General features: G+C 43.3%; 1 protein-coding gene across 3 annotated transcripts in view; it reads right to left on the minus strand.

Annotated features, from left to right (window-relative positions):
- Positions 1-14,186, minus strand: part of SRGAP3 (SLIT-ROBO Rho GTPase activating protein 3) — a 226,581-nt gene that overhangs the window by 66,120 nt on the left and 146,275 nt on the right. For all 3 annotated transcript variants that reach the window (XM_073351215.2, XM_073351214.2, XM_078853575.1), the window contains one exon: positions 6,678-6,740. In XM_073351215.2, the coding sequence (XP_073207316.1) occupies positions 6,678-6,740 (63 nt within the window). The remainder of the gene's footprint in view (positions 1-6,677; positions 6,741-14,186) is intronic.

The raw sequence follows: 14,186 nt of genomic DNA on the forward strand, positions 1-14,186 counted from the left end.
CGGTGTTGCCTTCAGAGCTGGGCAGCTGGAGAGCGGTGGGGAGACCAGATTTCACAGTGCATGATGCATTTTTCATGGCTGTGGATTTAGTAGGGCCCTACTTATAGCCTTTCCTTCCCATTGCAGCCCTGCCAGATAGAACAATCAGGTTCCACGAGTCTATGCTCTCAGAATCTTCTTGCCCCATAGGCAGCAATAAACCACGTAAGTGGCAATTTGGCCCAACGTAATTATCACAAACAAAAATCAATCTGCTTTCATGCTCTCATGAACATTTCCACTGTTCTCCATAATGGCTATAGACAACTCTTTAAATGAGCCTTTTCTCCAAACCAGAGCCCCTTTTATATTCCCCGTCCAAGATAACACCAACTCTTTGCAATACAAATCTATAATGTCAAAGGATAACAATCTTTCACATGGACAGAAAGTACCTGGTGAGGGGTGGGGGGGAAGACAGGAACAAGAGACAAGTCAAGTAATAATCAATACCTGCTGGCAAACAGATCCTCCTGACTCAATTAAAAGCAAATATAGTTCAACCAAAATGATGTCCTCTGAACTGAGTTTTAACCTGGGCAAAAGGTTCCTTTTAAATGTCAGCTGAGTTGTCAGCAGAGGCATAAAAATGTTTCCTATGTTTTGGCGGAAAGGATGGCCCTGGGATTCAGCCACAGGCCTTGGAGTCAGGAGAACTCCCACTGTTAGTAAGGTAAGCATTTCACCTCTGCACTCCATTCCTAGCTCTGTCACTGACTCGCTGCATGACCTTGGGAAAGTCTCAGCTTCCCTGCAACAAACCCACTACTTGAGTCAGGTACGCTGCTGACTGTGAGCTCTGCCAGAGTTTTGAACAAAGCTGGGCTAAGTAACATTTTTGGATGGAAGCTACAAGAAACTATTGTTGCTGGGTGGGGTGGGGATAGGGGGGCGCATATCAGTGAATTGCAAGGCGTGTGCATCCACAGAAAGCAAAAGCAGAATAAAAAGGAAGTTTGCACAAGACCCTGTGAAGAAAAAACACAGCATTTTCCACAGCTGTGGCTGTCAAAAAGAACCTACTGTTTTGCTTGGAAGAGGTTCGGCTGAAACATAAGATCTTTTTCCCAGCCAAGCATAAACATAGCCTCTAAATGAGCTTCAAATGCCTTATCAAAGTCCCCCAGAAACATGCTGTCTCTGATTTATAATTTAAGAAGAATGGAAAGAAGAGCGAGTGGAGGTTTGAGTCCCATTTCTGCCCTGTCCTGTGTTATGTCACAAAGTCCATAACTTTCCACATGTGTTTGCAGCTGCAGTTTCCCTAAAGAAAATCACAGAAGACAAACCAGACCGACACCTCCTATGCTACATACACCAATGGGGAAGAAAGACTTGCTGGGTTTTCATACAATCCCTCCTCTGCTACCCTGCCCCAACCCCGCTTCTTTTTGTTGAAAACAGAGAGGAAAAGATGAATGGAATGGCTGCACTTTGGGCAATATTTGGCTATCACAAGAGAGGGCTCCCAGTCATTTCCAGAGACCCAAACATACACAACTGCACTGTGCTAGTGTAACAAGAAGGTCTGACAGTGAAACCCTGGCCCAGTCGGTATTTTAAATACAACCAGGTTTTTGTCCCCAGGTTGTGAGGTGTTCGTTGGACCTGGACACTGCTATGCCCAAACAGTAACTTTCAGCACGACTATTTGTCAGCTGTGTTTGAGCTTCTGTACCTACCATGGTGTTCAGCATGGGCCTGATCCAAAGACCGCTGTGGTCAGCTAGCGTCTATTGACTTGAATGGGCTTTAGTTCAGGCCTCACATTTGTTGTGCAAGAAAGACTGATTTAAAAAGGAAAATACCTTATTACAGAGCATTATAGAACATAACCTACTCCCACTGCAGCCTAGTCACTCTACACCCTTTTCACGGTCATGTTTGCTCATTATCATAATTATTTTGCTTAAAAGTCTTCCTTCCCCACCATGTTTTACTCCCACTTGAGCCTGATGCGCATACAGGATTGGAGGATAATAGGGGCTACAGGACTGGAACTTCACTGCAGGATAGGCTCTGCTTATTCCGATTTGCAGAGCATCTCCCACTCATAAGCAGCAAGAATACAAATAATTTCTGGGAGAGTAGAGCACAGCGCTTTTCAACTGACTGTTCCTTGTCCAATTTGCACCTCCTCTAATTAGCTCTAAGACAGCACAAAAGAATCATTTTATATCATTGATTCTTTCCAAACGGATGAAGTTTGTGTCAGTGACACCATTGCCTTGGAAAGTTTGCTGTACAGACGACAGCCCTCATTATCTCTCATCTGATGCCACTTAATACTCTAGGAATGAACTGGTCTTTAAAATTCCCAGGCTGAAAGGAACAACTATTTATTTTAAGTATTCTCTTAATTCTGGAGGATGTCTACCTATAGCAATCTACTCTCCAATCTGCAATCCTCTCATGCCTTCTGGACAGCACTTGGAACAAAGTCATGTTGTCCCTGTCTTAAGCTATTGGGTCATAAAGAAAAGCAGTGTCCCTGGGATCTTTTTGCAAATAAGTTAATTAGCTACAATGGAAGGAGGAAAAAATATGTTGTAATGTTCATTAGTTATTTAACACCACAAGTTGCGTTTTGCAATATTAATATCGCGTTCTGAATAAAGGCCACAGTCAAAATTACTAGTCATAAATGGTGCTGCTTGCTGCCTTTAGCTAGAGCGCTTTAGGCTTTTAAATAGTTCCTCATTAAGGCTCCGATTCAGCAAAGCACTTAAACATATGCTAAGCACTTCGCTGAACAAAGACGGAGTTAAGCATGGGCTTAAGTGCTCTGCTGAATGAGGACCAAAGGCCAAAATCCAGCTCCCAGTGGAGTCAATAACACAACTGTTACTGAGGTCAAAGGTGCAGCATCAGGCCCAAGAAGGGGACATACCTCTAATCTAGGCTGGAATTTATCTCTGTCCCACTCTGAGCTGGTGTTATTACCCTATTGTTATTTTAAGAACATATGAACTGCCTGCTGGATTAGGCCAAAAAAGGCCAAGCAGGTCAGGGTCCTGTCTGACGACAGCCAAAGCCGAATGCTACAGAGGAAGGGATAATCACCTGCATTGCACATAACTCCAGGAGGAAATTTCCTGACTGCAAATGGCAACCAGCTTTGCTCTGAAGTACAAGGGCTGATGGCTCTTATAATTTTCCCCCTAATTTAATATAGCTCTAGATGTTATTCTAATACATATCAAGTATGCAATCATTTTTTAAAATTAAATTTTTTCAATAATATCTTGCAGCAGTGAATTCCCCAGGTTAATTATACATCATAGTGCTTTGACAATTTTCAGTATGCCGCCTCTAACTGGGTGCTCGTTTGTGTAGTATGTGAAACAAACATTGTCACATGCAAAACAAGTAATTACACTGCGCCTACAGAAACAGAAATAGAGCCTATTAGCTCTATTAAACAAATTGAAACTTCACTTTGAAGCTATTTATGTTGACCCAAATTTTGGCTGACGTTTCCTTAAACATGAATGCATACAACAAAGGGAACAAGTGGTGAGTGAAGACACCATACCTTTACTTATGAACCTTGCATCAACTTGTGCCCAAATTCTGAGGGCTTATCTACACATACATTGGAAGTAAAACAACAAAATCCATTTTAATTCCCACCGTAATTACTTTGGTGCAAGACTGTGTGTGGATGCTCTTATTTCAGGATGAAATTTTGATGCAACTTAAGTCAATTTTTTTATTTTTACGGACTTACTTAAATGAATAGGGCATTCATTCCAAAATAAGGGTTTGTCTGTAGTATAGCTGGGACATGTACATTCCAGCTTGAGGAGACCTATCTTCACTAGCTCTGATCAAGCTACTGTACTAAAAACAGAATGACAGTTGTTGCGGGAAGGGCTAGCTGCCCGGAGTACAATCCCATCTGAGATCATAGGTATGTAGTCAGGGCAGCTAGCCCCTCCTAGCGCTCGGGCCACCACAGCTACACTTCTGTTTTTAGCTTGGTATCTTGGAGAGCTAGCATGGGTATGTCTTCTCGAGCTAGAATTGACATCTTCCATCTCTAGGGTACACATACCCGGAGAGTCAATACACACAGGTTTACATCAAAATAATGAAAGGTGTGAATTCAAACAGATTTAGTTAGTTTGGCTCCAGCTTGTGGGTAGCAAAGCCCTGAGATGCAAGTTAAACAGTGCAAAAGTTTCCACATGCTCTATACAGTTCTCCTCACACAATCCCCACCAGGGTCCTAGCCAGGGCACAAACATGCATGGGATGCTCACAACTTCCTCTTTTATCATGCATAGCTGGAAAACATGCAGGGAAGTCAGTCCACTTGATGAACATTAGTCCAGTAAAGAAGTGCAATACTGTAATGCTGATATAGCCCTACACAGCATGCAATGTGCTAGCTCAGCATGTGTGATAATGTTAACACCTAGTGGCTGTCCAACAGAGCAGATAAATGACTTACTACTGTATTACTGCCAGCTAAGACGGACCTCCATTAGCATAAGAGGGAGAAGACTGATTTTTCGAGCCAATGGTTCCAAATTTTATCCCCATTTCTACACAACAGTGATTTAGCTGTCAAATATTGTTTAAGTATGTGGGCAGTTGCTTGATTCATTACAAGACATTGCCAAGGCCTGAGAATACGACCACACCACTTCAATCATGGGGATGGTGGCAAGTCACAGAGCAACACTGCCATGCTGGATCATCCTGCACGCAAAATATGCTACAACATTTTAAACAATCACCCAAGAGATGACACAAGCCAGTTGCTTAACCAAGGTAATACGATTTGTACTCTGTACATTTGGGATGATCTCTTAAGACAACAGGCTGCCTAATAAGGCTCAGTTCTTGAACCGGTTTCATTGTAATTTCTGTAAAGAGCATGCCTCTTCCAGGCCACGCATTTCTAAAAGGCTGACAGATCGTTGGCCATCATTATAGGTAGATCAACTCAAAGTAATGTGGTTCGCCTTTTTATTCATTTAAGCACACCCAGGTCAGAATGTGGGAGCAGAAAAGCACCACGGGCGAAATCTCACTGAAGGTGTTGAAAATTTTGTCACTGATTATGGGGCCAGGATTTCACTCCAAGTTTGTCTTACAGAATTGCATTCATTTCAGACCCCAACAGACTTTTGAGACTTAGACTGAATTCACGGTGTTGCATCCGATGAAGTGAGCTTTAGCTCACGAAAGCTTATGCTAAAATAAATTGGTTAGTCTCTAAGGTGCCACAAGTACTCCTTTTCTTTTTGAAAATACAGACTAACACGGCTGTTATTCTGAAACCTGTCTTTCATTTGGCGTCTTTATCCTACATCTGGGCTTTGAATAGCTTGATCCAATTGGTAGGTTTAAAGTTAGATGCAAAATGAGGGTGGAGCAATCACACTGTTTCTGAAATTAAGATTAATCTCCTACTGCCACTAATAAACCTTTGACATCCAGACATCAACTCACTCCCAAATCTGGCCCTTTTAATCTTTCCTGATCACCCACCCACATAGTAACCCACAGAGCAATTCAATCCTCCAGCAGCCTGTGCAGAAACGAGCCTGTTAAATGAAGAAACTAGCTATTCATAGTTAAAGATTTTAGCAGAAATTTAAAAGAAAAAAAGTTCATGGTCTATTGTTTAGGCCAGTTTATCAAAGTGCCGGAACAACATGATTATCCATCTTGTTGGTAGGAATAAACCTGCTGTGGACCAATTTATGTCCAGGGAACAGATAGGATTGAGGGGCTCAACTAAATTGCCTGACTTTTCCTAGGTAAGATGGATGTTCTGTTGCTTCCTAGAATGCATCACCAATCCTTAAACCCAAACAGAAATGAAAAACCAACTCCTGATGGCCAAGGATCAGGAGCAACAAAAGGACTTTTACCGTCTTTCTCATGAAAGCCTACTTTGGAAGTAGTGGGCTCAGGTAACAGGGTCATGATTTCATTTAGACCTAGGAAGATGAGGTCTGTGAGGAAACTGCCACTGTTGAATTAAATCAGGAAGAACAGCACTTACAGGAGAAAAGTGATACCAAATTTACCTGCTGAAGGCCTGATTAAGCCATCATCAACTGTGGGACATGGGCAGGCAGCAGAACTCACAGAAGAGCCAGATACAACTGCACTTAAACAGTGCCAATTCAGAGTGACTCCACTGAGCTATCAGAACCTGGCTCAAACTGTAGTCACTGATGACACCTAAAAGTGACTACAGAAAACAGGAGTAAAAGCAGCATCAGGAAAGCCCCAGCAGGTTTGAACGTTACAGCAATGAGTAAAGATCATATTGTATCTAACCCAAAGCAGCCTGAGGGGCCTCCACTCCACTTAACTGCAAGAATCAGATCATGTGATCTATAATATGGTCTTAAATCCATGGCTTTTAAAATCTCTCCACTGTAGGACTAGGACAGCTGGTAAGTTTTTCTCTGCCCTAGTCAAACCCGATTTAAAACCCAGTATTTCCAACAACTAAAAAAAACCTAAAAAGGCAGTAACTGTAACACGGATAGAGAGAGCCTCCAAAAGTAACTGTTTCACACTGTACATAACCAATTACATTAACTCTGATCCTGAATAAGGGAATCCTCACTACACAGCTTAAAGAAGAGTAGAAAGAACACATTACTTACCGTGTATAGCTCATTGGTGACCTTCAAGAGTTCTTCATGCATCTGTAGACCAATTTCTTTACTCTAGGACAAAAAACATTGAAAGATAAATTAAGATTCTGTTATGTTCACAATATTTACTTTTTCTTACAAAGGTCAGCACACTTGGGGGGGGGGGAGGGAATAAACGAACAAGTTGTGCGACCTTGCACGGTTCTATGCTTACATGACATAATACTTAATGGTTTTCAGCCCTGCTCATTGTCAGGTGAGCTCTGGATGCTTTTTGCTGTGCTGCTGGCAGACCCTGCCTGTAAGGCCAGCACTGCCAACCACCAGAAGATTGCCTAGGAGAGGTGGATCCTTCAATGGCACAAAGATTCATGAGCCAGCTCGCCCCTGCAGGGGGGGGGGGGTGCGGCCAGGGATAGAAGGCATGGCTCAGCTGATCCCCAGAGCCTGTACTGGTGCCTTGGGGCTAGCAGGTGTACATTAATCCAGCCTTTGGGTTGCTCTTGGCTATGCTGAGGGACCACACTGGCACACAGCCAGCCCAGGATTAGAGGAAAGCAAAAGGCACTTTGCCACATGCCCCATCCTGAGCTGGACTGCATACACCTCAGCCGTAGCCAGGGATGTGGGCCTTCATCTTCAACTATTAACTAACTTGTCAGTTCTTTCTTCCTGCCGCAGCTGGGAGCTCGGCACTCTGATGGAATGCGAACAAACACCTCCTTCCATCACCACAGTGCACGTTTATTCAGCCCCTTTCATCAGGGCAAGGTTAGGTCAAGCACTCAATGTTCTGCCCAGGCAGGTAGCACAGAAGCCATCGCAATTACAACACTGGCAAAAATCTAGCAAACCTCTGATAAGCATGTTGGACTCCAGTGAGTTCTGCTGCAGTAACCATGCATCTTCAGTGTGTTTAAAAAAAAAGGATTGTGGGATGACGACATCCCCTTTCAATGATGTGACACACTTGCAACATAATCAGTGGGGGGCAGGGGAGGGTGATGAACAGAAGGTAGGGGCTCAGATAATATGGTGATGGGCAACAGCAGATCGATATCAGAGACGGGAAGGGATTCATGTTACAGGATTACAAACATGCTGTTAAAATTCAGGAATATGGTGACTCTTAGGACTCACTGATCACGGGCATAATGGAAGAGGTGAGGGCTTGGGCTGGGTGGTGGTTCCGCACAGCGAAGCAGCGAGGGCGTTCCACATTGGAGGGATGCCAAATATCTGGGGTGGGGGAGTTTATCTGTTTTGTTGGGGTTTTTTTTTTTTAAACAAATAAGGTCTGAAACATGGTATAATGAGATGTATTTGTTCCAAACTCCTTCATCACTTGTGTCCAAGTGAATCCTGCTAATCCCTAGCAGATGCATTCACACCCATCCCACAGAGAACAAAACACAGCAACTTATAAATGCCGCTGCTATCTAGCTGCATTTTTCACATTACTTTCATGCTTGCAGGGTTTTTCCTTTTCTCAGTTTACAGAGGAGTGGGTAGATTTTGGCAGCACAAAAGGTTTCTGGCCATGCCTTTTTAAAACACATTCTGCCCCCACCCAGATTTGCCCTCTGTTGCTTCCACTTGCTTCCTAGACAAGATTTTCCATCCCTTGCTCTGCTTCAGCACCAACCAAATGTGTAGACTTTAATTATGTGTGTATTTTAGAAATTAAATTCCCCCGTGGCGTGGGGAATGCTCCCAGGGCTTTATTTACAACACTTCTACAAATCCTGTCTCATATCCTTCCTGCTTCAGAAACTGAAATGACACCATCAAGTAGGCTGCCAATACACTTCAGGACTCTGTTTTTCACATTTATAAACTTGAAAACCAAAATACAGATGTTTTCTGCTTTCACTGCACCTAGAATGTTAGCAAGGGGCCGCCGCAAATTAACCAAGACTTTTATTTCCATGTATTTTTTTTAAAAATCCTTATTCAAATAAAATCCATAAATGTAGATGTGAATAACACCACCACTGTACAGACCTGTACATCCACGTTGCATCTCTCAATTACTGCACTCCTCATTCGCCCCTGTATCACCCAAACCAGGTTTCAGACACCATGGTGATGAGTGCGATACAGAGGTCTATACAGTTGGATGAAAAAAATTCTCATAACGTCTCTGACCCTACGAAGTTCTGAGTAGCCCCAGCTCCCTCTGTGTTCAGGAGGAGCTGAGGGCATTCCCATTCCAGCAGGAGGCACTAAGCATCTCACAGAATCAGGACCTTGGTGTAATTTCTCTGCATTGTGAATCCACAGTCATTAAACTGATTTTATAGAAATATTATTTTGCTAACATAACTCATGCCATTCAACACTGAACGCTGTGGGTCTAACATTTTTCTGGTTTCTCATTTCAGGGATTCTGTCCAATGTTAGGAGACAGGAAGGTAGAAGGGCAGTTGGGTCCCCGGATGGCTGCAATAGCATTTTATATCTTTATGTTTAACTAGCACTTTTCATTCTGAGGCATCCCAAATTTTACATGCTGTAATCTAAACTAATATCCAGGTATCACTTAATCCACCACACAAATGCAGCCAACTCTGGGGAGAAACACAGTAATGGCCTAGCAGCACAGAGCAACAACTGCATAACTGAAGAATACTGCATACAGTTGAAAGTACATAGGGGATTGAGATTGGAAGTATATAAAAACGCCAAATATGGAAATTTCACCAGGATCCCAAGGTTAACCGTTGTAAAAAATGCCATCTCATCTTTAACGAGCTCAAACGGTCAGGAAAGACAGCATACCTAGCAGCAGAGCACTCCCAGACATCATGCAGGGTTTTCGCTTCAGTACCAATTTAGCGGGCAGAGTGCAACCTGCAGAGTCACTAACACCATGTGCTGGAGTATCTTTTGTAAGTGATTGCAGGAAATCCCCCATTCAGCTAGTGATCCTGCTTAGCTTGTAGAAACGAACAGGATCACATCTGCCCTTACTTTATTTCACTTTGGGTGGATCAATGTCTGTATGAGAATCAGTCAAAATACTTCTCAAATAAGTTCCCAGAAGTTACCTACTACAGGACAGGCCTAACAAAGAAAATAACAGAACGCCACTAGCTATCACCTTCAGCCCCCAACCAAAACCCCTCCAACGCATCATTAAGGATCTACAACCTATCCTAAAGGATGACCCAACACTCTCACAAATCTTGGGAGACAGGCCAGTCCTTGCCTACAGACAGCCCCGCAACCTGAAGCAAATACTCACCAACAACCACATACCACACAACAGAACCACTAACCCAGGAACTTATCCTTGCAACAAAGCCCGTTGCCAATTGTGCCCACATATCTATTCAGGGGACACCATCACAGGGCCTAATAACATCAGCCACACTATCAGAGGCTCGTATACCTGCACATCCACCAATGTGATATATGCCATCATGTACCAGCAATGCCCCTCTGCCATGTACATTGGTCAAACTGGACAGTCTCTACGTAAAAAAATAAATGGACACAAATCAGATGTCAAGAATTATAACATTCATAAACCAGTCGGAGAACACTTCAATCTCTCTGGTCACGCAATCACAGACATGAAGGTCGCTATCTTAAAACAAAAAAACTTCAAATCCAGACTCCAGCGAGAAACTGCTGAATTGGAATTCATTTGCAAATTGGATACTATTAATTTAGGCTTAAATAGAGACTGGGAGTGGCTAAGTCATTATGCAAGGTAGCCTACTTCCTCTTGTTTTTTCCTACCCCCCCCCCCCAGATGTTCTGGTTTAACTTGGATTTAAACTTGGAGAGTGGTCAGTTTTGAAGGGGTTTTACCAGCAGGAGAGTGAGTTTGTGTGTGTATGGGAGTGGGGGGGATGTGAGAAAACCTGGATTTGTGCTGGAAATGGCCCACCTTAATTATGCACATTGTAGGGAGAATGGTCACTTTGGATGAGCTATTACCAGCAGGATAGTGAGTTTGTGTGTGTGGTTTTTGGGAGGGGGGTGAGGGGGTGAGAGAACCTGGATTTGTGCAGGAAATGGCCCAACTTGATTATCATGCACATTGTGTAAAGAGTTGTCACTTTGGATGGGCTATCACCAGCAGGAGAGTGAATTTGTGTGGGGGGGTGGAGGGTGAGAAAACCTGGATTTGTGCTGGAAATGGCCCACCTGATGATCACTTTAGATAAGCTATTACCAGCTGGACAGTGGGGTGGGAGGAGGTATTTTTTCATATTCTCTGTGTATATATAAAGTCTGCTACAGTTTCCACGGCATGCATCCGATGAAGTGAGCTGTAGCTCACGAAAGCTCATGCTCAAATAAATTGGTTAGTCTCTAAGGTGCCACAAGTACTCCTTTTCTTCTTACTACAAAAGTAACCACTTCAGTGCCACATAATGAAGGCCTCTGTTTCCACTCCAGCACTGGCAGGGCCTTAGAAAGCTTAGGGAGGACAGTCCATCGTAAATGTAAAGTTTCATGGGTATTTTTCCTTGGCATCCTGTGCTCCCTGATGCTGAAATCCCAGTATCAATTAATTTTTTTATTTTGCCAGGCAAGGAGATGGAGGTTTTTAATCATGATATAGCCTCCCAGCTCCCACAATATGAATATAACATTTCACAGGAGAGGGAATTTCTTAGGGAGATGCTGATTTATTCTTGGCCACAAACAAAGTCAAATCCTCACTTAAAAATCCAGAGGTTGGCTGTTACTGCACATGTGCATCCACTACTTCCTGTTTCTTTTGTAATTACATCCAGATTCTCTCTGTGGACTCTTTTTTGGCCTTAGTACGTTTGTTATATTTTGAAGACAGGTTTAAAATAAAGTATAGACCCCCAAAACACTTAGCAGTCACTTTTAGAGTTCCTCAGACAACTCAATATATTTTTGTGCATGCAGTTAGTATGAGCAACATCTCCTGGGTCTGTTGGTTGGATGGCTTTAACCAAGGAAGCCCACATCAGACAGAAGACCTGTAATTACAGCTGCGTGGGTAACCTATGCACATCCAAAAAGTTTAAGTTTAGATTACTAAAAATTAGTCTTTATATGCAGGGTGCAGCTGAGAAGATAGCCAATTAACAGGCTGCAATTTAACTCTGAATGATATTTCAGATAAGAATAAAATACAATTTTCAAAAGTGACTAGGAATTTGGTGTGCCTTGCTTTTTGAGTGCCTAAACTGGGATACCTTAAAGAGGTTGAATTTTCAGAAGGAGCTAAGTACGCCCTGCTTTCTGAAAATCAGGCTCCTTTAGGGTGTTTCAAATTGGGCCCCCAAATTGAGGCAGTGAAAATCTCCAGCTATTCATAGCAGTAGCCTTCCGTTAACATAGAGTTAACAAAGATTTGTTTCACTCACAGCTCAACCCAGACACCCAGTATTTCAACTATTTAGCCTTTCCCACACCAGCAAAAGGCCTAACCCAAAATTCAAGCTCCAAATACTCTGAGTTTAAAGAAGTTCAGATGGAGATCTGACCTGCATAGCTGACCTCTAATCTTTTGCAGCTGCCAAGCCAAAACCCCTGAACTAAACCCCTCCCAAACTAAATGGAGAAGGGTGGTCTTGTGGTTAAGACACTGAAACAAGACTCTAAATTCCTGGATTCAGTTCTTGCTTCTGCCTCCGACTTCCTGCGTGACTGCGGGCAAGTCAGCGAGGCCATAATTTTCAAACCTGGGTACCTAAAATTAGGCTCTTGAATCCAGCTAAATATAAGTGGCCTGATTTTCAGAAGTGCTGCTTACCCACAAATTCCACTGAAGAAAATGGAGCTGCAGGTGTGCAGCACATTTAAAAATTGGCTCAGTTAGAAGCACTTCATTTGCACTTTCTAGACTCTAGAGGTTGCTGGGAACCAGAGCAGTCCTATTATAACACAAGTCAGAACAGCCCTTGGGATTGCTCTACTTTGAACTGTGCTGTCTTGCCCCCTAGATGTCTAATAGGCCCCTTGTCCTCCATCACCCACAAACTCACCCCAGAGTGGGTAGCTTAGTGTTGCTTACCAGCTCTACACTGCATGGAAAGCCCTGCTGTTCTGAGTGGTTGGGGTAAAGGGGCCAGGATCTCAAAGACAACAGCTCACTAGTTCACACTGTTGGCTCCTTTCCCAAATGCAGCTAGGCAAGAAGCCAAAGGACACTCAAATCTCTTCAGAGTTTGCCCCCTCTCTTCTAAACAAGAGAAAAATTACACCAAATCTATTTATGAAGAGACAAAGTCAAAATGTCAGGCAGCGCGTTCCAATTCACCGGCACCATCTGCAAAAATCCAACCTTTAATTTAGCTGCCTGATTTATGCCTTCCATTCCTATTAGAAAGCAGTTACTTGGAGCAAGCAAGAGAGAGCTAAAGATGGGTTCAGTTTAGGAGCCCTTATTAAAATCACTGCTGCTGCAAGGGGAAAAAGAAAAAAAAAGCACAGCAAGATACAGTGCGGCCCCCTTGACAACACAGAGAGTGAGCATTAAAAAAAAAAAAAAAAAAAAGGCAGTTCCTTATTTGCAGACACCACATCGTCATTAGATTTCCATCCAGAATATTGCAGTACAAAACATAACCAAATTCACTTCACTGTCACGGCAAGTAATTAAATCCCAGCTCAGGGAATAACATAGCACTAATTATTTCAAGCACAGCAATGTGTGTGTCTGTTATGTTTTTTCCCTATTTTCTATCCTAATAAAACAAACTAAGAGAAGCTGGGGAAGGAGAACAGAACCCCTTCTGGGGGTCTGCACCTGTAGTGCTTCCCCCTCATAAGACAGCAACCACCATAGGCATCTACCAAAACAATGTGCTGAGGTTGAAGAGGGGACACCGATTTGTACGGACAGGAGATCAAACTGGATCATCTTCAATAACCATTCTTAGGAAGGAAATAAACTCAGAGGCTATCAGTAATACTAATAATGGCCCAGACCATCTCCTATGTGGAACATGAGTGAGTAGAAGCCTGGGAACATTTCGTTAGCAGAGTCTCCTCTCTCTTTTTACCTCAAAGGTGGGGTTCGCCTCCTTCATGGAGTAGGCTGGGAGTTCATCTCTGCAAATACAGATAAGCTAGAGGACAGGGATGGCTGAACAGGGGACCCGTGCATATACAGTGCTTCAGGACACCTTCCCACACACACACGGCTCAACCCCTTTAGGGAGGGCCACAGTGCACAGAGAGGACACTTTAATGATCATCTCACTCTGGACTACGTCGGAGGGATGAGAAAAACACACACTCCAGGCATGAAGCCCAACCTCCCCAAGAAAGATTCCAGTGGATCCGGGAAAGGAGGGATGATGCCACGGAGACTGCATACTTCCCAGACAGGGACTCATTTAGTTTATAGCTTGTCTCCAAGCCAAGTGGATGATTTGGCCTGATGACTCTTACCAAACGAGAGTATTCTATACATTAATAAGTTGACTCTTGCATCCCATATATGAGGTAAATACCGTTGTCTTCATATGCGTGGCGGGGAAGCGGATGCAAAGAGGTTAACAGACCTCCCCTAGTCAC

The sequence above is a fragment of the Lepidochelys kempii genome, chromosome 7, assembly GCF_965140285.1.
Source record: "Lepidochelys kempii isolate rLepKem1 chromosome 7, rLepKem1.hap1, whole genome shotgun sequence".
NCBI lineage: Eukaryota > Metazoa > Chordata > Testudines > Cheloniidae > Lepidochelys > Lepidochelys kempii.